General features: G+C 39.6%; 1 protein-coding gene across 5 annotated transcripts in view; it reads left to right on the top strand.

Annotated features, from left to right (window-relative positions):
- Window positions 1-21,843, top strand: part of pikfyve (phosphoinositide kinase, FYVE finger containing) — a 121,940-nt gene that overhangs the window by 23,267 nt on the left and 76,830 nt on the right. For 4 of the 5 annotated variants that reach the window (XM_080198394.1, XM_080198393.1, XM_080198390.1 and 1 more), the window contains exons 3-6: window positions 369-563; window positions 11,902-12,020; window positions 13,561-13,732; window positions 17,819-18,026. In XM_080198394.1, the coding sequence (XP_080054520.1) occupies window positions 369-563; window positions 11,902-12,020; window positions 13,561-13,732; window positions 17,819-18,026 (694 nt within the window). The remainder of the gene's footprint in view (window positions 1-368; window positions 564-11,901; window positions 12,021-13,560; window positions 13,733-17,818; window positions 18,027-21,843) is intronic. The other variant, XM_080198392.1, reaches the window with a different exon arrangement.

Raw genomic sequence — 21,843 nt, 5'->3', positions numbered from 1 at the left:
TGTCCCTTAATGAAAGTTAGGGTTATGCAATACTTACTGAAGTGAAGTGCTAAGAGTAAGGAGTGGCATTATTGGTACATGTTATTCTCTACATCTTTTAGTAATTGAACTAGGAATAGTGTCATTGATACCACAACCAACTGTTCAATCCTGATTTTTGGGAATACTGTCTTGAGTATGGGCGGCAAGAATAAGTGATTGAAAAAAGCAATTGGACATGGATACTACAATGATTACTTTGGCAGTGTTTTTTGTATAGAGCTGTATATTTGTTATGAAATCAGAATTGTTGCTTTGGATGCATTTTGGAAAATTCTGTAAAAAAGAATTATTTTGTTTCCTTACATCTCTCCTCAACCCAACATTAGATGACGGGAGACCAAATACCTCGTACAGAACAGAATCGCTCCCAAGTGAACCACATGGTGCAGAAGTAAATTGGTCCAACCATCAAGTTGATGATCGAGCATATTTAAGATCATCACCAACCTACAAAAACCAACGCAAAGGGGAGAAACCACGAAGAGCATCTAGTGCGTCAATAGTCAAATCACAAGGTGCAGGTAACAAAAAGTCTAATGAACTAACTTAATCTAGCAAATGCTGTAAATTGCATACAAGCTAACAGTGTGATAATTATTGAATACTGCCAAATAGAATCTGGCAGTGATGAGTAGATTTTCAAGCATCAAATCTTATTTTTTCAGACTTTAATTACTGAAGATTTTGAAAAATTAAAATGAAATATTGTTTACTTTTGTGTTCTGTCTTAGTTACCACTCTCAATCTTGTTTGTCTTTCTCCTGCTATTTTGCTTTCTGTACATGATTTTGAATGGAATTAAGTATTAAAATTTACACTTCCTGATTTAGATAATCTGCTGCAGCAAGAATTCTTCAGTCTGATTAAGGAGATGCACCTTTGCTTGCCCTGTAACTTTCAGACTTGTTGACCAGAAATGTTTCTTATCACAAATTTCTACTGCCACATAAACTATAGCTGGTAGCTGTGTTGCATGATTAAAATAGCTCTGTGATGCATCCTGCTGTTCTGTGCTTTATTACTGCTGATTGTATGTGCTCAAAATTTCAACTATGTTCTTGCAATGAAGTCCCTTTCTTCGCTGTGTATAGGAATGCAAATAGCAACTTGTGTTCACTGAACTACTATGAATCCAGCAACGTGAGTGGAATAAATGAACTTCTTCCTGCTGGCTTTTAAATAGCCTTTTGAATGTTAGTTGCAATGGAATCAGATACCTTACAGAATGTAATTATTCAATTGTTGCAATAATTCTATTCTTAAACAATTCATACCACTTAAACAAAATAATAGTACAGAAAGTTGTCATTTACAATTTTAGATAGAAATTCAGATGTGAATTCTGGGTTTTATGGTGCTGCATAAATGTGTTAAGAAAGTTGGGACTTGCCAACAAAATTGCTTCATGGAATGTTTCTCTAGTGTTAATGATATTTATCATGCCTCCATTGCATTTGTGAGACAGATAAACTAAAATCTTTCCATACTTAACTGTAGAATTTTGAAAGTAAAATGTTCAGGTATCTTAAGTGAATGCTTCTTATGTAAGCAGATCAAAAAAGAAACTTATTCTTGAAATTTTGTTAACATTCTGAGTTATTAATATCCAGCTGAAGATGTGTGGGTTTGTTGGATTGGCCATGCTAAATTGCCCCTTGGTGTCAGGGGTTTAGCAGGAAAAACATGTGGGGTTATGGAGATTAGGCCTGGGTGGTATTGTTGTTGGTGCAGGCTCAAAAGGATGAATGTATTGAAATTTTTGCTTTTATTGCAACAGCAATTCTTTTAAATCCCCATCTTAACACTTTCATGCTATACCGCTACATTCCTTTCATCCCTGTCATATCACCCCCATTCCATTCCTTCCTACTAAATCATCTCCGTCACCATTCCATACTTCCTATACTATCCCATTCCCTTGGCACACGACGTACCCTTCCCTACTACGTGCTATCCTTCCTTTCACATGATGTTCATCCCCCAGCACCTCTTGTGCCATTCTTCGCCTACCCCAATTCCTCAGTAAGGGAACTTTGTTTGCCTGGGCTCTTCTGTTGCTTTTGGGGTCTCCCATTGCTTTTAACGCTTCTTCAAAGTCAATACTCTCCCCACAACCTCCTCCATTAGATAAATTTGGAGATGAGGACAGTTTATGTTCTGCTTCACTTCCCAAACCCCAGGGAAGATGAGAGGAGAATTTGTGAGGTAGTTGGAGTGGGACACTTTACCTGACCATACCCCAGTGAGAAAAGGGAGAGTTGGCACCTTGCCTCTTGTAGATAGTATACACTGTTGCTACTGTGCATTAGTTGGGGAAGGAGTGATTGTTTGTGGATAAGGTGCCAATCAAATGGGTTGCTCTGTCCTGGATATGGTTATTGATTAAAGCAAGTTACTGTTTGTGTCACAATGCAAGTTTGTTGTTAGAGAAACTTACTCCTAACAATTGTTATGTGCTTGTTAACTCATTTTTGGTTTTAAAAGGTGAGTATGAAACATGTAGAAATCTTTTAGTGGTTATGGCATTGAAAATTTTCAAAATAGTGAAGTCTTCCGTGACAAAATGCAGAAGTTCTGTCGTTAAATCAATTCTTTGACAGGATGTAAGTTTTTCTTTATTGCATTGAGCAATGTCTGTACTTTCTTGTTTGAAATGCTAATTTTAAAAAAAGTTTCAATTCATAAAGGATTAGCTACACAGACGTGACTAGTTTATACCTTTTTTTTTCCGACTCTTGTCATTGAATGTGGTACTAGGTAGGAAGGGCGCTTGAGACAAAACTTGAAAGGGGAAGTGAAGGGGAAAAAATTATTAAACCAAAAAGAATTTTGAAACAAGTTTGTGATCGCTGCAAACACAGAACCAGGACAAGGATAGCATGGATCTCATTAAGTTTTAGAAAAACACTTAGTTGACTCAGTTAAGCAGATTAGTCCACAAATATACTTAGTTTGGACCTTAAGCATGATAAAACATGATACTGTAAAATGTATGCAATTTTCTAAAACTATAGACAAACTTCTGCACTGTTTTTATTCACTGTAAGTTCTTAAAAAAAAGATGGTGAACAATCTAAAATAAATATGTAAAATTGACATAAAATATATACCAATAGGCTATTAACTGAACCTACAGGGTAAATCATGAAGTAGGCAATAGGTTGCCAAATAGGAATATGCTTTTTCCTTTCGAGCATTTTTCCAATTAATTCTTCTTTTAAAATGAGACGGATTCTCTATCGTGCTTGAGTGTTATTTCTCTGAGGTTACAAAATACTAATGACCTTCCACAGCTTGTTGTGAAAGTCTATTTCAGGTATCCCATCGGTAGCTAAGAATTATTTGGGAGCACATTGTTATCCTATGCTATGAGTATGGTTCTCATTTAAATTAAGGGGCCAGTTTGCAGATGCCAATTCCCGACCAGATTAAGGAGTTTTCAGTAAGACTGGCTCCCCAGAGCGAGACTGTGTTACCATTTGTGGCTCTTTACAACTTTTTGGTTTGTGCCTTTTAGTTAGAGGTTAATTGTGAACTGAAACCTGAGCTTATATGAGCACTGAGGGTGGTTTGGAATGTTACTGGATTAAAGACGACCTTCTATTTGTGGCAACAATTGCTAGAAACATCAGTGTGTTCTGCTTCCTCCTTAGAAAAGCAAAAAATAGAGTCTATTCTTCAGGTTATTCTCCAGCTCCGTATACCTCTGGGCAAATTGAGTTATGCTGACCCACCCAATGGAATTTTTACCATTTTTCCTGCTGGAGATGACAGTTGTCAGTTGTTGGGAGATTTGACCCAATGTTGCAAACTCATAGGGGTCTGCAAACTCGTTGGGGACTTCTAAGAGACTTCTGGATGAGTACTTGGGATTTAATGGGATTGAGAGTTATAGATAGGCCTGGTAGGTATGGATATGATCGGCGCAACTTGTGGGCCGAAGGGCCTGTTTGTGCTGTAGTGTTCTATGTGCGGTATAAAACTTACTTTTAGATTTATTCATGTATAGAATAATAACAGGAATGTGCAGTAAGGTCACCATGACCTTGTAGTCTTTTATAATTGACAGCATCAATAGATACAGTCTTTTCCTCATTTTAAAAATACAGTATTATATATAGATAAAAATACAATATTATATGTACATAACCGTATCCGTATCCCCAACCCTAACCCTAATTCCCTGACTCTTCACCTCTCCCTATGCTTAAAACACTAACCAAAGAGAATAATTTAACAAAGGAAGATTGGAAAGCTGTGATTGTCCTTTGGCTGTGATAGTTCTTGATTTATAGTTTTCTAATTTGTCTTTCTTAACAGAGCCTTGAAATCCTATGAAATCAGAAAGCCTAAAACAAAAAACAATTTCATCAAAAATTTGAAAACCAAATTAGATTTTAAAAAGCACAACCTTCAAATGTCAGTAGATTAACTTACAGGCAATGGTTTAAGGAAAGATAGAGAGTGAATAACATACAAAGCTAGGCGAGAAAGAACAAAAGGGTTTAAAAAAAAATTGAGCAGTGCACCACGAGACCCACAATCAGAAGTGGGATGCCTATAACATAGGCCAATAGAATATAGAAGAAAAGGGAGACCTCTTATCGTCTAGAGTAGCGAGAGGAAAATTTAATGCAAAAGAAAGCACAGCGTAACTACTAACAAATAAGATATTGAGGGCAGTAATATTTCAAGAAAGGAGCCAAACTCCAGAAACTAGCAGATGCTGTAGCCAATATGAGCACTACAGAGACAGGTAACAGAAGGACTAAGGTCACAGAATCACAGTGCAGAAGGACGCCGTTTGGCTCATTTGTTTGCATTGCTCGGCTCCAAATGAACAACGCACTCTACACCAATCCCTTGCCTTCTCCCTGTAATGTTTAACATTCTTCCTTTTCACATCTATCTGATTTCCTTTTGCTTGCTTCAACTGAACCTGCCTCCAATACACACTCATGCAATACATTCTAAACCCTAATCACACGCTTTGTAAAAAAGATCCCGAACCAGGACATACCCAGATCCCCCCAAGCAGAAATGTGATCTGCAGTGGTTAAAAAAAGAATGCAGCAGGTATCAGCTTGGGATTCTCTAATATTTCCCTAGTTGAAACTGTGTGCACTAATGTATGGAGGTTTGCCAATGTGTGGCTATTTTAGTTCTCTGTAATCTTGTCTTTGTTAAATGTATTTTAAACATTTCTTTTTTTTTCTACAAGTGTATGCCCTTTTAATTGTAATTGTCTTCTTGATGTTTGTGTGTATATACATATTACATTTGCGGTACTTTGGCTATGTTTTTGGTTTTTAACTGATTTACTTGTGACTCATCACCAATTTTCACCTCCAAGTATTGCTTGACTCCACTCCTTCAGCTTATTGGCTGCTGAAACCGTCATCTATGTTTTTATACAAAGAACATACAAAGAACAACCCAGCACGGGAAATAGGCCCTTCGGCCCAACGAGCCCGTGCTGCCGCATCGCCCTACACCTATTCTACTCTGCATGTCTACGAATGGAACCCTACTCAGTCAGATTCAGGGAAGAAATAGTGTCAATTTGGTAAAAACCGATTAGCCTAAGAGCACATCTTTGGGGTGTGGGAGGAAACCGGAGCGCCCAGAGGAAACCCACGCAACCACAGGGAGAATGCGCAAACTCCCACAGACACAGGCCCAAATCCATGTGTCTGCACAGCCAGCAGTGCTAGTCACTGAGCTGTTGCGGCGCCCGTCTACCGGTCCAGGATCAAGCACACACACCGACATGAAGTACTCAGCCACTCCTGGAACTTCCAAGAGCAGCCCACGCACGACCCGCCGTGTGCATGCCCCTCGTTTGACACGAGGTGGACCTCCACCTGTGGAATAAAGACAAAAATATTAATCTTACAGCCTGCCTTTCCGGTGTCTCCCGAGGTTTAACCCTATTTAATAGCGCCTACCATATCCCTCCATTCTCGTTTCACTCATGTGCCTATCTAACTGCATCTTAAACGAGTCCAACGTTCCTGCCTCCACCACCCTACTCGGTAGCGCGTTCCAGACCCCCACAACTCTCTGCGTAAAGAACCTTCTTCTCACCTCCAAATTATACCTCTCCCCCCTCACCCTTAAATGATGACCTCTCGTGTTCGTACCCAGTCTAGGGAGCAGTCTCTCACTATTAACTCTATCTGTTCCCTTCAGTATCTTATATACTTCTATCATGTCCCCTCTCAATCTCCGTCTTTCCAAGGAGAATAGTCCCAGTTTCTTCAACCTCTCCTCGTAACCCAGTCCCCCCATGCCAGGCAACATCCTGGTAAACCTCCTCTGCACCCTTTCCAGAGACTCCACGTCCTTCCGGTAATAAGGTGTCCAGAACTGGACGCAGTACTCCAAATGCGGTCTAACCAACGTTCTGTACAACTGAAGCATTAGACGGCAGCTTTTATACTCTATGCCCCTTCCTATAAAGGCTAACATCCCATAAGCCTTCCTAACAACCTTCTCCACTTGTGACGCAACCTTCATGGATTTGTGAACCTGCATTTCCAGGTCCCTCTGTATGTCTATACTCCTAATCGGCCTACCTTTTATCACATAGCTCCTCTCTGCATTATTCCGTCCAAAATGCATCACCTCGCATTTGTCAGGATTAAATGCCATCTGCCACCTATCTGCCCACAGCACCAACCTATCTATATCCTGTTGTATCACCTGACAATCCAGTTCCGTACCCGCCAACCCTGCCATCTTGGTGTCATCAGCAAACTTGCTGATCACACCACCTACGCCCTCTTCCAAGTCATTTATGTAGACTTTTGTTACCTCCATACTCGACTATTCCAACATACTCCTGTCTGGCACATAGGGAACATTGGCCCCAGTCCAACGCCAGCATCTCCACATCATGGCACATAGGGCACAGGTTTAAGTGATTGACAAAAGAACCAGAGGCAATACAAGGAAAAACTTATTCTACACAATGAGTGATTAGAATTTTGAATGCTTGACCTAATAGGGTGGTAGAAGCAGATTCATTAATTGCTTTCAAAACAAAATTGTGTAAATATTAGAACATGAAAGAGCTGCCGGGACATGGAAAAGATGTGAGAGAATACTTGGGATTGCTCTTTGAAGGAGGAAACATGCACTCAGTGGGATGGATAGCTTCTTTCAGGCCTATGATTTGATGTTTCTAGTTCCCCAGTTAGAACTAAAGAAGAGAAAATTATGTAGTACTTGCATAGCCTAAAGGTCTCTGAAGTCTCAATGTTTGAGCAGTTCTGCTTAAGTACACAATACTACAAAATCTTGTATTTCCATTACCTCACCGTTTGCAGCAGTCTTTCAGCTGTCTTGAATCTAAGCTCTGGAATTCCTTCCCAATTTTCTCTGTCACTGTATCTTGCTCTTCTTGCAGGATCATCTTTAAAACTAAATTATTTGATTCAGCTTTTGGTCACCTGGTTTCAAGTCTCCTTATATAGCTCAGTTTCAAATTTTGTCTGTTAATGCTATTGTGAAGCACCTTGGGATGTTGTACCATTTTAAACGTGCTGTATAAATCGTACAATCTATGGCACAGAGACAGGCCCTTTGGCCCAAACTGGTCCATGCTGACCAAAATGCCCATCCAAGCTAACCTCATTTGCCTTCATTTGGCCCATATGCCTCTGAATCTATAGAATCATGGAATCATAAAATGCATATTATTGTACTGGAAACTGGGCAAGTTCTTTCCTATTATCCTTGCCTGGTGCTTTCATCTTGTAAATTTCAGAACCTTTTGCCATAAAATCCATGATTTCTGACTGATTTACAGAACAGCCTTGGCATTATTCTTCATTTTGAAACCTGGTAAAGATCGATATCTCCCATTTCACCTTTTAAAATCATGTATGAAAAGGAAACTATGATCTTTTTTTCACATTGGTCATTGTGGCATGTTATTACCAAGTCTACTTATTTTCTTGGATGATAGATTTACTCTCTCTAGCCCTGTCTTGCTCTCTCTCCCCTCTCTCTCGCTCTCTCTCCCTCCCACCTGAATGCTGTATGACTCAAGGATGACATCTGTGAAATCTGCATCTTCAATGGGGGGAGTAGTTACCGTGTTCCATTCTTAAGATAACTTTCTTTTCCATTCCGACAGAAAGCAAGGGGGCAATTTTCCAACCCCGCACGCTCGGCACAGTTGCGCTGGGGCCATGGAAGATCAGAGAATTGCAGGGGAGAAGATTAGTGCATTTAGCACTGATGAAAACCCCCTTTGAAATTCTCCCCACTTTCGTGCCCCAAGCATTTAAACATCTGTAGTTAATTTCAAGCTGGATTCTCACTGCTCATGGGATTCTCTGACTCTCACGTGCAGTGGGAACCCAGCATGAACCTCTATTGGTCTCCACAAGCAGAGACCAGATTTGATTTATTATTGTCATGTGTATTAATATGCAGTGAAAAGTATTTTTTTTTGGCGTGCTATACAGACAGAGCATACTGTTCATAGAGAAGGAAAGAAGAAAGTGCAGAATGCAGTGTTACAGTCATAACTAGGGTGTAGAGAAAGATCAACTTAGTGCAAGATAGATCTATTCAAAAGTCTGACAGCAGCAGGGAAGAAGCTGTTCGTAAGTCGGTTGGTACATGACCTCAGACTTTTGTATCTTCTTCCCGACAGAAGAAGGTAGAAGAGAGAATGTCCGGGGTGTGTGGGGTCCTTAATTACGCTTGCTGCTTTACCAAGGCAATGAGTGGTGTAGACAGAATCTGTGGACGGGAGGCTGGTTTGCATGATGAATTGGACTACATTCGTGACCTCTTGTAGTTTTTTTGCCGTCTTGGGCAGAGCAGGAGCCATACCAATCTGTGAAAGAACTAGAAAGAATGCTTTCTATGATGTATCTGTAAAAGTTGATGAGTCATAGCTGGCATGGCAAATTTCCTTAGTCTTCTGAGAAAGTAGAGGCATTGGTGGGCTTTCTTAACTATAGTGTCGGCACATGTGTTGGCTATGCCAGGGGCTCAGAGGCCATTGAAGCCCCCAGACAGTCGGCAACATTTTGGGCAGTACCTATCCGGTGCCCTGGCACCAGATTGGTTATGCCAGGGACCTAGTGGTAGAACCTGGGGGCAGGGCATGCAGGGGGCATGAAGCATACTAGGCAGCAAGGGGAACCCATTGTGAGGGCCCCGATACCAGTCATGTATATTCAGGGCAGGGGGAAGAGGAGATCAGACTAGCAATCCATGTTTGGGGATGGAGAGGGGGTCTGGCAGGATGACTTCAGGGAGGGGAGAAGGGGTCCTGATGCCTGAGAGGGGGGGGAAGCAGAGGTCTTCAATTTCACTTTCAGATTGTGGCACCTTTTAACAATAGCACCTGATCTCTGTGAAGTTGGCCTTGCTGGCATGTTTAGTCCTTGCCCCTCACCAAACTCAGCCCCCTCCCAAGTAAGGGAAGATTGTGACCCCAGGCTGGCACAAATCACAGCAGTTTTCTCACCTGAAATGATACTTAATCTTTTTATGGACCCCCCCTCCCCTCCCCTCCCCAAAAGATCTTTAGCCCATTTGCATGCAATTGCTCTTAATTAGTATTGTACAATATGTCTTAAAACTTATGTTGCACTTTGGAGTATTTCATTTAGCCAGGTAGTGACGGTTATTTATTAGTCACACATAAGGCTTACATTAACACTGCGATGAAGTTACTGTGACGTTCCCCTAGATGTCACAGAACTGGAGTATAGTCTTTGCATGCTTACAAATTTTTTTTACTTACAGAAATACACTCTCCAAGCAAACACAGTTGCTCTCATAAGTAAAACAAGTGAATCCCCAGATTATGCCTATTACTTGATTAAACATTGAAAAATATATATGTATAAAATTAACATGTGATGCGTACTCCCTCGAACTCCCACGATTTGCAGCAGTATGCTTTCCATAATTTTGTTTACAAACAAAATGCCCTAAGATATGCAGGAGAAATTAAAGTTTTTAAATTCTGCTTTTCTTCAGTTCTCAATGCTAAAAAAGTTGTAATATTATTCTTTGAAATAAACTTTGCTTTGAGGCAACTTATTTTTGTTCCTGGTAAGGTACAGGTTCACAGTGGTTACATTACAGAAGATGTGTTTTCCAACTTAGCAACAATTGGTGTGAGGCTGTGGGAGAGGAGAACTGAGCTCAGCAGGGGTCGGCCAGGGAGCCAGGAAAATCAGCACGTCAGCAGCACCACCCTCATTCTGGCTTGGCTGTCACTGCATATACATTAAATAGACAGCACAGACAAAAGGTGGATGTTTTACTATATCTATCAAGAGGAAACAGCTGAATGTCCTTACTATTAGCACCAAAACTGTAATTCAGACACAATTAAGTGACCATTATCTGAACGGACATTCCATCCATCTACGTTACGTTTGTGACAATACTGATGGGACGCGATTAAATAGCTATTGTCTCAGGCCTACCTCTTTGTACCACGTGCAAATAAGTTACGTGGCTAGAAACAATTATCTTTACTAGAAGTTGTAAGATATGCCCTACAAGAAAGCCTGGCTGTACACAATTGAGCTGAATAGACTGAAGAAGCCTTAGGGATTCTCCAGTTCTCTCTTTATCGGTAAGGCAGCAGTAAATGATCCATTACTCGTGAATGCTGTGTCCGAATATCTTTTTAGCTCCAACAAGGATATATAAAGGGTGTCTTCCCACCTAGGGAGGTGAAATGATGGAGGTATCGATCAGCTAAGGTGATATGAAGTATCCAGCAATAATCTAAGGTTACAAAGCTTTCATGTGGGCAACAGCCTAACTTTGAAATTAACAGTGAATGGGAGCATTGATTTAGCTCGTATCTGCCACAGTGAGCAAGTATGCAAAACAGAAAGCCGAGAGTGGGGCTAAAGCATAGTAATTCAGAGTGCAGGAGGTGGGAAGTAGTCTTCCGCAAGGGCAGTGTAGAGACCACTGCTATTCACATTTTACATTAACAAACTGGACTTTGGAATCGAGAACAAATTTTCTAAATTTGAACGTGGTACCAAATAGGACTGAGGGGGACCGCAACAAATTATGGAAAGAAACTTTCAAAATGGGCAAGAACCTGGCAAATGAGGTTAGAAACAAAAGTGAGGTGGTACATTTTGAGTATGTTTCAGGGACTGCAAATGTCACTTTTGAGGATAACAGTCCAGGAGAGAAGGTCATTTATTACTTGGAAGATGCAAGTCTAGGTGGTAAAGGAGCAAAGGGACCTTTGAGCACAATTACAGCAACTGTGCTATTGACAAGACATAAAAAACAAGCATTCAGCTTTATTTCCAGAGGAACTGTCTTAAAAAGGGGAGAAGTTATGCCACATCTTGTATCCACCTTGGTTAGGCCGTGCAGTTGTCCATCAGTGAGTAAGAACATAGCTAAAGGCCATCAATATGAGTGAGTCGCTGATTCAGCAGGGAAGTCAGAAGAAACTTTTTCACCCAAAAACTGGTGAGAATGTGGAACACACTACCACAGGAAGTAGTTGAAGCTAATAGTATTGATGCATTTAAATGGAACCTTGACAAACCCATGAGAAAGAAAGAAATAGAGGGTTATGGTTGAGGTAAAAGAAGAAATAATGACTGGACTGGAGCAGAAACACTGGCATGGACTGGTTGGGCTGAGTGACCTGTTTCTGTGCCTTATATCATGCATATTATTTCCAAATAGCATAAATGCCAGACTATAAGGAAAGTTGCAAAACATTCAGCTCTGTAACAGCTCAACTTAAAAAAAAAGGAAATTTAAGTACTGTTGTAATCAAAGTTAGTTTTTTTTTAAAAAATTATGACTTGTTAACGCTTTTGATTTATTAATTAGATGGTCATAGAAAACCAGATGTGTCAATGGGAAGCCATGATCCTCGGACAGCCGTACAACTGAGGAGCCTTACTACAGTTCTAAAGCGCTTGAAAGAAATCATGGAGGGAAAAAGCCAGGTACAGTATGTAGTAAACAACGATTTAAGTTTATGAACTTACTGCAGCACAAATCCCAAAGGGAGAAACAAGCTCATGGGGCAGTAATTGATGCAAAAAGTGGGGATAAGTAAGGACCCTCTGAACCATTACATAGAAACTAACGAGAGACTTTAATCACCAAAGACAAGGTTGTAGCAAATGTAAAACAAAGGAAATATTCAGGAGATCTGGCAGCAAGTTTGTTACCAACTGTAGGACTTTAAGAGGAGGTGAGCAATGCATTTCTGTTAAACGGTCAATAGAAGAACAGAGATCCACCATAGCTACCTGAGATTGACAAGCCAGAGCAGTGTTTGTTCAGAATTACATGAACTGGAAAAGAGAACTTGACTGCCATCCTGAATTTATTTGATCTTGTGGGGCAACATCAAACATTTGGACAGAAAGATCTTTGCCAAGCTTCCCAATAAGTGGGACCAGAAACATTTGTAACAAGTGCTGTGATGTTACATGTGTCCTTGGTAACTTTATCTGTATAATTACCCTGAACAGAATTAGGTCGACCATTGTAGGCTGCCTTCGAGAAGAGCAAGTTGATTTTCTTCGAGTTATGTTTCAGGGACTGTAAATGTCACTTTTGAGGATAACAGTCCAGGAGAGAAGATGAATTGTCTTTGGCCTTATTCTGAGTGCGCATGACACACAGATCCAAGAGTGGACATGAAATTGAAAGCTAAGGGAGAGAAGAACCCAAAATGTGACCAAGAGTAATTCCAAGAAATACAGTGACAGATGCGGTTGCAGTTCACATGCACCTAGAAGATCATGGTACAAAACCCTGAGACAGAATAGTGATCTGTTTTATTGCCTTATGTTCCTCAGGGATGCAAAAGAGTTAAGATAAATATGAAGAATTTGAGGACACACATTTTTGTCCCACATTCAATACTGTTAATCAAATTTTAATGCCCAATGATGTCTTCACTTTTGTAAGAAATAACATTTATTTAGGCACCAATTTAGAGCTTTTTGGGTTAGTAGGGCCATTTATTAGAATTTAAATAGTGGATTTCAGCTTCATGATGTGCACTGACTTGTCTTCAGAATAGATTGATGCAGCTGTTTCTGTTTTTGTGTAATAAATTAAAGAGAGTATGTTTGATATTTTGACAGTACTTGTGTAGTTACCATACTAGGTAAATTGACTTTACTAAAAGTAAATTACTACTGCATAAGGTAGGCATGTATATTATGTTACATCTTTTTGAAAGTATGCATGTACCCAAGCTATATTGTCATTATCTAAGTTCCAGTAATGCCTGACTTTTAAGTAGTCAAATTGGTTTCGAGCATCACCAGATCTGTCACTCTATTGTGGATTATAATGGATTTCCAGCTAAGTATTCTGAAATGCTAAAATAGAAAAGAAAAAATGGAGGGGAGGGAAGGTTAAAGTGGATATTAATTAGCACTTGGGATTCATAATGTTTAGTTCTATTGTGCTTTAATAGTTCAAAACCATTGAACCCTTGATTATTACTTCTACTTTGCAATACAGGATACCGACTTGAAGCAGTACTGGATGCCAGATAGTCAGTGTAAGGAGTGTTATGACTGTAATGAGAAGTTTACCACTTTTAGACGCCGACATCACTGCCGTTTATGTGGACAGATTTTCTGTAGCCGCTGTTGCAATCAGGAAATTCCTGGAAAATTCATGGGTTATGCTGGTATGTAAATGTCAAAGTCAATTTCAGCGATTGATCTATTTAAACAACTCAAGAGAACCAGTGATAGTTTGATATATTGTGATGGGTTAAGATTAGTATATTATGATGGGTTAAATAACAGGATAAGTATAACCGACAAGCCAGGAATATGGTATTAGTTTCTTTCGTGGGTGGAAAGAGAAATGATCGAGCGTGATTGAAATATTCTTCGAAAAAAATTGTGGCAAAATTTAACCAGGAAACAAGTTGTTGAATTAATGGTAGATAAGTCGCCTGGACCAGATGGGATGTACCCCAGGATACTGTGGGAGGTGAGGGAAGAGATTGCAGAGCCCCTGGCGATGATCTTTGCGTCGTCAATGGAGACGGGAGAGGTTCCGGAGGATTGGAGGATTGCGGATGTAGTTCCTATTTTCAAGAAAGGGAACAGAGATAGCCCGGGAAATTACCGACCGGTGAGTCTGACCTCAGTGGTTGGTAAGCTGATGGAGAGGCTTCTGAGGGACAAGATTTACGAACATTTGGAGAGGTTTGACATGATCAGGAATAGTCAGCATGGATTGTCAAGGGCAGGTCGTGCCTTACAAGCCTAGTTGAGTTCTTCGATAATGTGACTGAACACATTGACGAAGGAAGTGCCGTGGACATAGTGTACATGGACTTCAGCAAGGCGTTTGATAAGGTCCCCCATGCAAGACTTCTTGAGAAGGTGAGAGGGCATGGGATCCAAGGGCCTTTGGCCTTGTGGATTCAGAACTGGCTTGCCTGCAGAAGGCAGAGAGTGGTTGTGGATGGGGCTTTTTCTGAATGGAGGTCAGTCACCAGCGGAGTGCCTCAAGGATCTGTTCTGGGACCCTTGTTGTTTGTCATTTTCACAAATGATCTGGATGAGGAAGTGGAGGGATGGGTAAGTAAGTTTGCTGATGACACTAAGGTCGGTGGTGTTGTGGATGGTCTGGAAGGATGGCAAAAGTTGCAGCAGGACATAGATAGGATGCAGGACTGGGCGGAGAAGTGGCAGATGGACTTCAACGCGGATAAATGTGTAGTCGTCCATTTTGGCAGAACCAACGGGATGAACGAGTACACTATCAAGGGCAGGAGTCTGAGTAGTGTTGAAGAGCAGAAGGATCTTGGGGTCCGGGTCCACAGGACTCTTAAATCGGCCTCGCAGGTGGAGGAGGTGGTCAAGAAGGCGTATGGTGTACTGGCCTTCATTAATCGAGGGATTGAGTTTAGGAGTCGGGAGGTAATGCTGCAACTTTATAAGACCCTTGTCAGGCCTCATTTAGAGTATTGTGCGCAGTTCTGGTCGCCTCACTATAGGAAAGATGTAGAAGCTATTGAGAGGGTACAGAGGAGATTTACAAGGATGTTGCCTGGACTGGGAGGCATGCCTTATGAAGTTAGGTTGAGGGAGCTGGGACTCTTTTCCCTGGAGAGACGAAGGTTGAGAGGCGACCTGATAGAAGTTTACAAAATGTTGAGAGGAATAGATAGGGTGGACTCTCAGAGGCTATTTCCCCGGGTTGAAATGGTTGCTACGAGAGGATACAGATTTAAGGTGCAGGGAGGGAAGTTCAGAAGTGATGTTAGGGGTAAGTTTTTCACTCAGAGGGTGGTGAGTGAATGGAATCGGCTGCCGTCAGTGGTGGTGGAGGCGAACTCGCTGGGGTCTTTTAAAAGACTTCTGGATGAGTATATGGGGTTTAATGAGATTGAGGATTATAGATAGGTCTGTAGGTTGGTAGGTGTTGATGTGATCGGCGCAACTCGTGGGCCGAAGGGCTTGTCTGTGCTGTAGTGTTCTATGTTCTATCTTATAAAAGTTAAGTTTTTGAGACCAGTCTTTTTGGCCAAAAGTCATTGATTTTCATACAGGTAGTGCTTTTGGGGATTGACATCTGTGCTAGATTTGAGCTGAAAAAGACCCTCAAAATGGAATAGAATAAAAATGAACAACGCTGAATATTTAATACTAATTCTCTAACATTATTTTATAACGTCATAAACTATATACATTTCATCCAACACAATATAAGTACATACCATAATGAATTAACCATAATACTTCACATTGAAATCCTTCAGAATCACTTTTGATCATTATTTGAATCACTGAACAATTAATCACACCAACCTGATTGTATAACATCTTCTTATAGGTCTTCTTCGCCTTCACGATAAGGCTGTAAGATATAGGAGCAGACTTAAGCCACTTGGTCCATTAAGCCTGTTCCGCCAATCAGTCATGGCTGATATTTTTCTCATCCCCATTCTCCTACCTTTTTCCCATAACCCCTGATCCCCTTATTAATCAAGAACCAATCACCATTAAATTCAGTAGCATCATTCCACATGTAATCATCCTCGGTCCTGCCGTGTGCATTCATTATTCCGCAATTTTGTGATGATTTTTGGCCAATATTGGGATCAAGTTCATCCCATGCTTAGATCCATTCACACAATTCTGCTTGTGCCCACATATTTACATCCTTTTGTAGTTGTTTTTTTTCCCTTCCAACATTCAGTTGTTCCACATTTTTTGCCCTTGAGGGATTCAATTCTCAGGGCTAAACAGCACTCCTAAGACTCCTGGGAATTGCTGCCATGTTGGTGTCGATTGACTTCACATCACTGCCTACATTGTTCATAAGGTGGGATTTGAACATGTCCCAGATTAGCAAGTTTTTTTTCATAATCCTCTTGGTCTCATGTTGCACACTTCTTTAATCAATTTCTTGCAGCAGCCTTCATCTGTTCAGCCTTTCTCATGAACATAGATGTCAAAGCCTCTCTGAAATTTCTCTTTGGGGGAGATTATTGTGCTTGAGTATCACCATCTGTTTTAAATTTATGCCATCTGCCAAGATGGAACCAATATGAATTGCAACTTCCTGTGACCTATTGTCTTTACGACAGTGCACCACAATCTTAATTTTCTAGCATGCTGAAACTAATCAGTATCAATAGGTGTCTTACAGTGGAGGTCAAATAATAAAATGTTGGAATGTCTGATTTTATCATTACACTCAAGTGGCTGACGCCATAACATTTTCATTTTCAGATTGAATACTAAATCATGCCATCTCACGAATTTTGCACACCATCCTGCATTGACCTTGAATTCTGGAATACCATCTTTCTTTGTTTTTTTGAGGGTGTTGAATGAGGTAGCTCCATGAGTGATAATTGTAATATTACAATTTGTCAGTGCATGTTAGTGCATTCTGCTACTTTTTTCTTCAGGTGAGGCCACTTGCTTGGTCTTACTCTGCTGGTGCATTGAATTCTTCAGCACTGTTTAAGTTCATTCAATATCTTTCACCAGTCTCTTAATTATTTTCTGGGTAACATTAAAACTCTTGTTGCTGCACAATTATTAGTCTTGGTAATTCAACTTTTATTTTAAATCGAGCTGCATTCTTGATATTCTTTCTCAAAAACATTGTGATAAATCATTGTGGTACACATCAGTCTTGTCATTTGGAGGGGGTGTTGCTGCTCAAATTGACAGAGGGAAAACCTAAAGGTTCCTCTATGTATCTTAGTAATAATCTGTAAATAATTAATAATCGCAACACTGTTTGGTCCCTAAAAAAACCTAGAGTCAACTTTTAGATGCGGTTTATAGCAAAAAAAGTAAAGGGTTGGTTTCTGTACAAGTATGTATAGTAAATGTAAGAATTTTAATCTTCCAGTCTTTAAAATCATTCTTGGTACTAAGGGCTGCTGTTTGTTATATTTGTTAATTTACTATTGTACTGTAGGCTGCAGGTGGTCGGAAACGTCATATATAGCTTCAGAACTGATATACAAGAAATATAATTAATAAAATTCAGCCACTAAACTTATCTCATGTGTGAAGCAATATTGCCTGTGGTGTGAAGCATTATTCATGTGCTCAGTTTGCCATATGTAATAATAAATAACACTTGTTTCGAAAAGGCATATTATCTTGTAAACATGGAAAGCGAGTGCTTGCCTTTAAAACTTCATTTGAGCTGCAGTGTAGATTTGTGAATTTTTTCAAATGTATACTTTTTCCTGGAAATGATTCTAAACTATTCACAATTTTCTTTTTAGGTGATCTTCGAGCATGCACTTATTGTCGTAAAATAGCTTTGAACTATGCACATTCCACAGACAGCAGCTCCATTGGTGAAGATCTAAATGTCTTGACTGACTCAATGTACTCTGTATCCATTTTGGATCCGGGTGAACCTAGAACTCCTGTAAGTGGAAGAAAAGTCATCAGAAATATATTTTTGGAAGAGGACCTTGCATGGCAGAGGTATGAAAAGTATGGGTTCATATTTTAACTGTCTTTTACAAATGCAATATGGCTTCGGGTCCAGGGGAAACTGGTGAAAGCCTCATTCCTGGTTGCTACAAATGACATAAGAAATATATTTCTGTAATCTCAGTATAGTTTCTAACGTGCCGATTCATGGTGATTTAATTTGATGATTAAATGACACTCTTGTTTTGGTTATAATGCTAAACGATTTAAATAATAGACCAGTGTTGATGCGACAGAAACCACTCATTCAGTTATTGCATGTAGTTTGATCTAAAATTTTCTCCCTTGTGGTAGAAGTTGTGCTTAATTTTGGATTATTTGTTTTGACAGATTTCTGAAAGTGGAAAATTGCTCCATAGCTCTCTCTTACAATGAGTAAAGTTCTCCAAAACATTTTATGGAAAGCCTTTGCAAGGTGTTTGCATTGTATTTAAGAGCAGCCAAAACTGAGCCAAGTTAACTACAGTTGTTTTTTTAAGAATTCAGAGCAAATGTTTTGTGATGTGAATGATTTGAGATATACTGTGAAGGAAAAACAGTTATTGATGTTTGGATGCAGCGTATCACACATTATTTTCGCTTTGTACAGTACAGGCCCCTTGATTTGTATTTTTAAATTCAGTGTCAGTAAGCTAAGTGAACAATCCTTGTTTTCTCTGTCTAGCAATTCACTGAATATGTTGTCATCATTGCAGATTTGGTTTTACGTGCATATCATTATTGGAAGGAAACTGAACTCCATTGTTTCATGGTCATTAGTGTGTGAATTGTTCCTTCTTCAATTTTCTTCATTCAAATCAACATTTGCATTTAAGTTTAAAATTTCCTGTTCTTCAGAAAGAAAGGCACCCTGATGGGGTTGCTTTCTCTGGCTTAGAATACAGTCTTTGGGTTGTTTAGTGTTCTTCTCTGTTCTCTCTAGTAATTCTTTCTCTTTCATTGAAAAGACTTTGTTTTTCCCTGTAATCAGACTGATTCTGTTAACTCAGTCCAGCATATTTCCTGTAATTTGCCAGCTGTCCCAATGAAAATTTTCAAGGAAAGATTTTCCCTTTTTCATTGAGTTTACACTTGCACATAAAGTAGGGTTTATCAATAAATCGTTTTTTTGATGTACTAATATTCACTGCATTATTCTGTTCGATGATATTACTCAACATTTAAAACAACAGCTCCTATGGTAGAGTAGCGGATATAGGCTAATGTTAATATTCATCAAATGATTAGAGTGCTGCAGTGGTTGAATATGAAAAGTGCTGGATGCAAGGTTGGTGAGCAGTGTTGCCTCTGAAAATATTGCTGAGTGAAAAATTAGCATTGTTTCACTAAAATGCCCTTCAAACCTTCAGAAAATGTGGTCAAGTTTACTTCTGTGAGGATCGGATGAATGTTGTTTTGGAAATGAAGCACAAGCAAAACTTGTAGGTTCTTTTAGAGATTAGCCTTAGAGACACAACACTCAGTATGAGTATGAAAGAATCCTTTCAGATATCAGTTGAGCTTGCCCAGGACAAAACATTGCCAGTAATCTAGAGAAATCCTATTTACAGTATGTTCTGGACACAACTATCTCCAGCTGGATTGCAGATTCATGGTTGTCTCCCAGTTACAATCCAATATTTGCATGAAGTATTATTTGTGTATAATACTTCATGTCAATAATCCTTTTTGTGCCCTTTGCACCATTTTCTAAAATCTTTACAATCTCCATGAAAACCGTTGCTTTGGACAAACATTCTTCAGCAGCATTTTTCACAGACATGAACATAAATGATCTATATTTCACTTAATGCGTAGGAATGATAGAATTTTCTGTGCAAGTTATAATGGGACTGTTCTGTAGGTAATAATGGCTATTTTATATTGACAAAGGTACACGCATTTCAATTGTTACTGGACAGCTGGAATTCCAAAGATCATTCTGCAGAGTACTTTGCAGGGGTGCTGACACACTAGTGGATGATCTCAGCTAAAAATTAATCCAGCCACAAAGTGGAGCCTTCCATTTGTGGGAGCAGCCCCAAACTCCTTTTCAGCAGGAGGCTTACAATGGCTTCTTCCAAAAGATAGAGAATTCCAGAAGATCTGCTGCAAACACGTGAAATATCTTTCAGTCCAGCATAAAGATTACTATATGGTTTCCCCCGTTGCTCTTCATAGCATTGATAATTCACAAGATTAGGGTAGAGATTACATGACCCACAGTGTAGTCCTCAGATCTTCCAGCCTTCAGCAACAGCCTCTGTCAAGACTTTTTGACTCAGGTGGATGGTCAGATCTGACACAGGCTACAAGGTTTCATATTGGCAATACAGTATTTGAAAGGCTAAACTGATGTAAGGGAGTTCTTCAGCAATCTGTAGGCTCATTTTGACCTCTGGAAATAAATATTTTAAAAATTTACAATCAGAAAGCTTCATGTCATTATGTAAACACAATGATAACAATTCAACAAGCTGTATGATATAGCAACAGTTCCATTGTTTGTAAATATTATTAAAATGGAGATACTCTTTTGTAATAGTTGCCAAGTATCTTGACGATGAAGTCAATGCCATGTCCTGAACTTTGGATATTTTTCCATTAGTTCGGCTCAAAACTCAGGTGGAAAAATTACAGCTGTTCCATTTAAGAGTGATTTTTTATTGAATGGTAAATGATAATTGCTGGCAAACAATCTCCCTGGCACTTAAAATTAATTTTATAAATGTGTGCTGTTATTTCCTCAGAAGAAAGTTAATGTCAGAGATGTATAAGAAACCAACTGTTTAGTTATTTTGTCCATTATTCTGTCCCTTAATCCTATTTTGCTTTCTGTACATGATTTGAATCTAATTTATAATTCCTAGTTTATACTTTCTTGTTTAGACTTTGTCTTGTCGGACTCCTCAATCTGATTTTAAAAAACCCTGGCTGCGACTTGCCACGGTCAAAACTGCTGCAGATTCCACGTAGAATGGTCATGCTGAAAGAGAAAGTGAATTAGTGATAATGTCCATTGACAAGACTGAAAAGTCTGGGTAGTTGTCAATGAGATGAGTGGCAAAAGTTGTTCCTTTGATGCTGGGCACAAAATCCAAGCTAATTATTACAGTTGATGTCTTACTGTCATTTAATTTTCACACAAGTGGGAGCTGTGCAGTACGCTGTGGTGTCTTAAAGGTATGACCATCATTCCTTTTGATGATTACTTACTTTGACTTAGTAGCACCTGTGTCTGGGGATTATTGAAACAGACAAAACACTCCATTCTCTTCAGTCCACAACCAGTGTTCCAGAATCTATTAACCAGCCTAGTCGGAGCATACTGCACGGTCAGATGGGCAGATCATGATAGAAGTTTGTGAGATGGCCAAGCTAGTCACACACCTGCAGATGATAGATGAAACTGGAGGCTGTTCTGAGTTTTCTTTAGTAGTGTTTGCTCAACTAAGAATCTTTTGAAGACATCTGGTATCAAATGCATTTAGGTTCCAGGCTCCACCACCATATTGGATGATGGAGGATGAAAAGTACATTTGCACTTTTAGAATCTTTTATTTTCATGGAAAGCTTTTTATTATTCCAAATAGTTTTCAGTTAGGCTGGTTACTACTCTCACTGGGCCTTGCGCATGACTCCTTTACACCATTCCTGTAAATAAAATTATACACCAGCGTGAATCGGTATTCCAGGTTGGGACGCAGATGACATCAGCGGGGTTTGTGACACCATGGTATTTCAGCAGAACATTGAAAGAGAAAACACTGCCTTTGTAAATAAAGATAAAGAGGTGAAGAGGAATGCCCAGAAAGACAAAGGAGAAGTT

Source organism: Carcharhinus amblyrhynchos, chromosome 11 (genome assembly GCF_965287045.1).
Source record: "Carcharhinus amblyrhynchos chromosome 11, sCarAmb.v2.hapA, whole genome shotgun sequence".
In the NCBI taxonomy this organism is placed as follows: domain Eukaryota; kingdom Metazoa; phylum Chordata; class Chondrichthyes; order Carcharhiniformes; family Carcharhinidae; genus Carcharhinus; species Carcharhinus amblyrhynchos.
The sequence above is the reverse complement of the archived record's forward strand: the minus strand, read 5'-3'. Positions and strand labels throughout refer to the sequence as shown.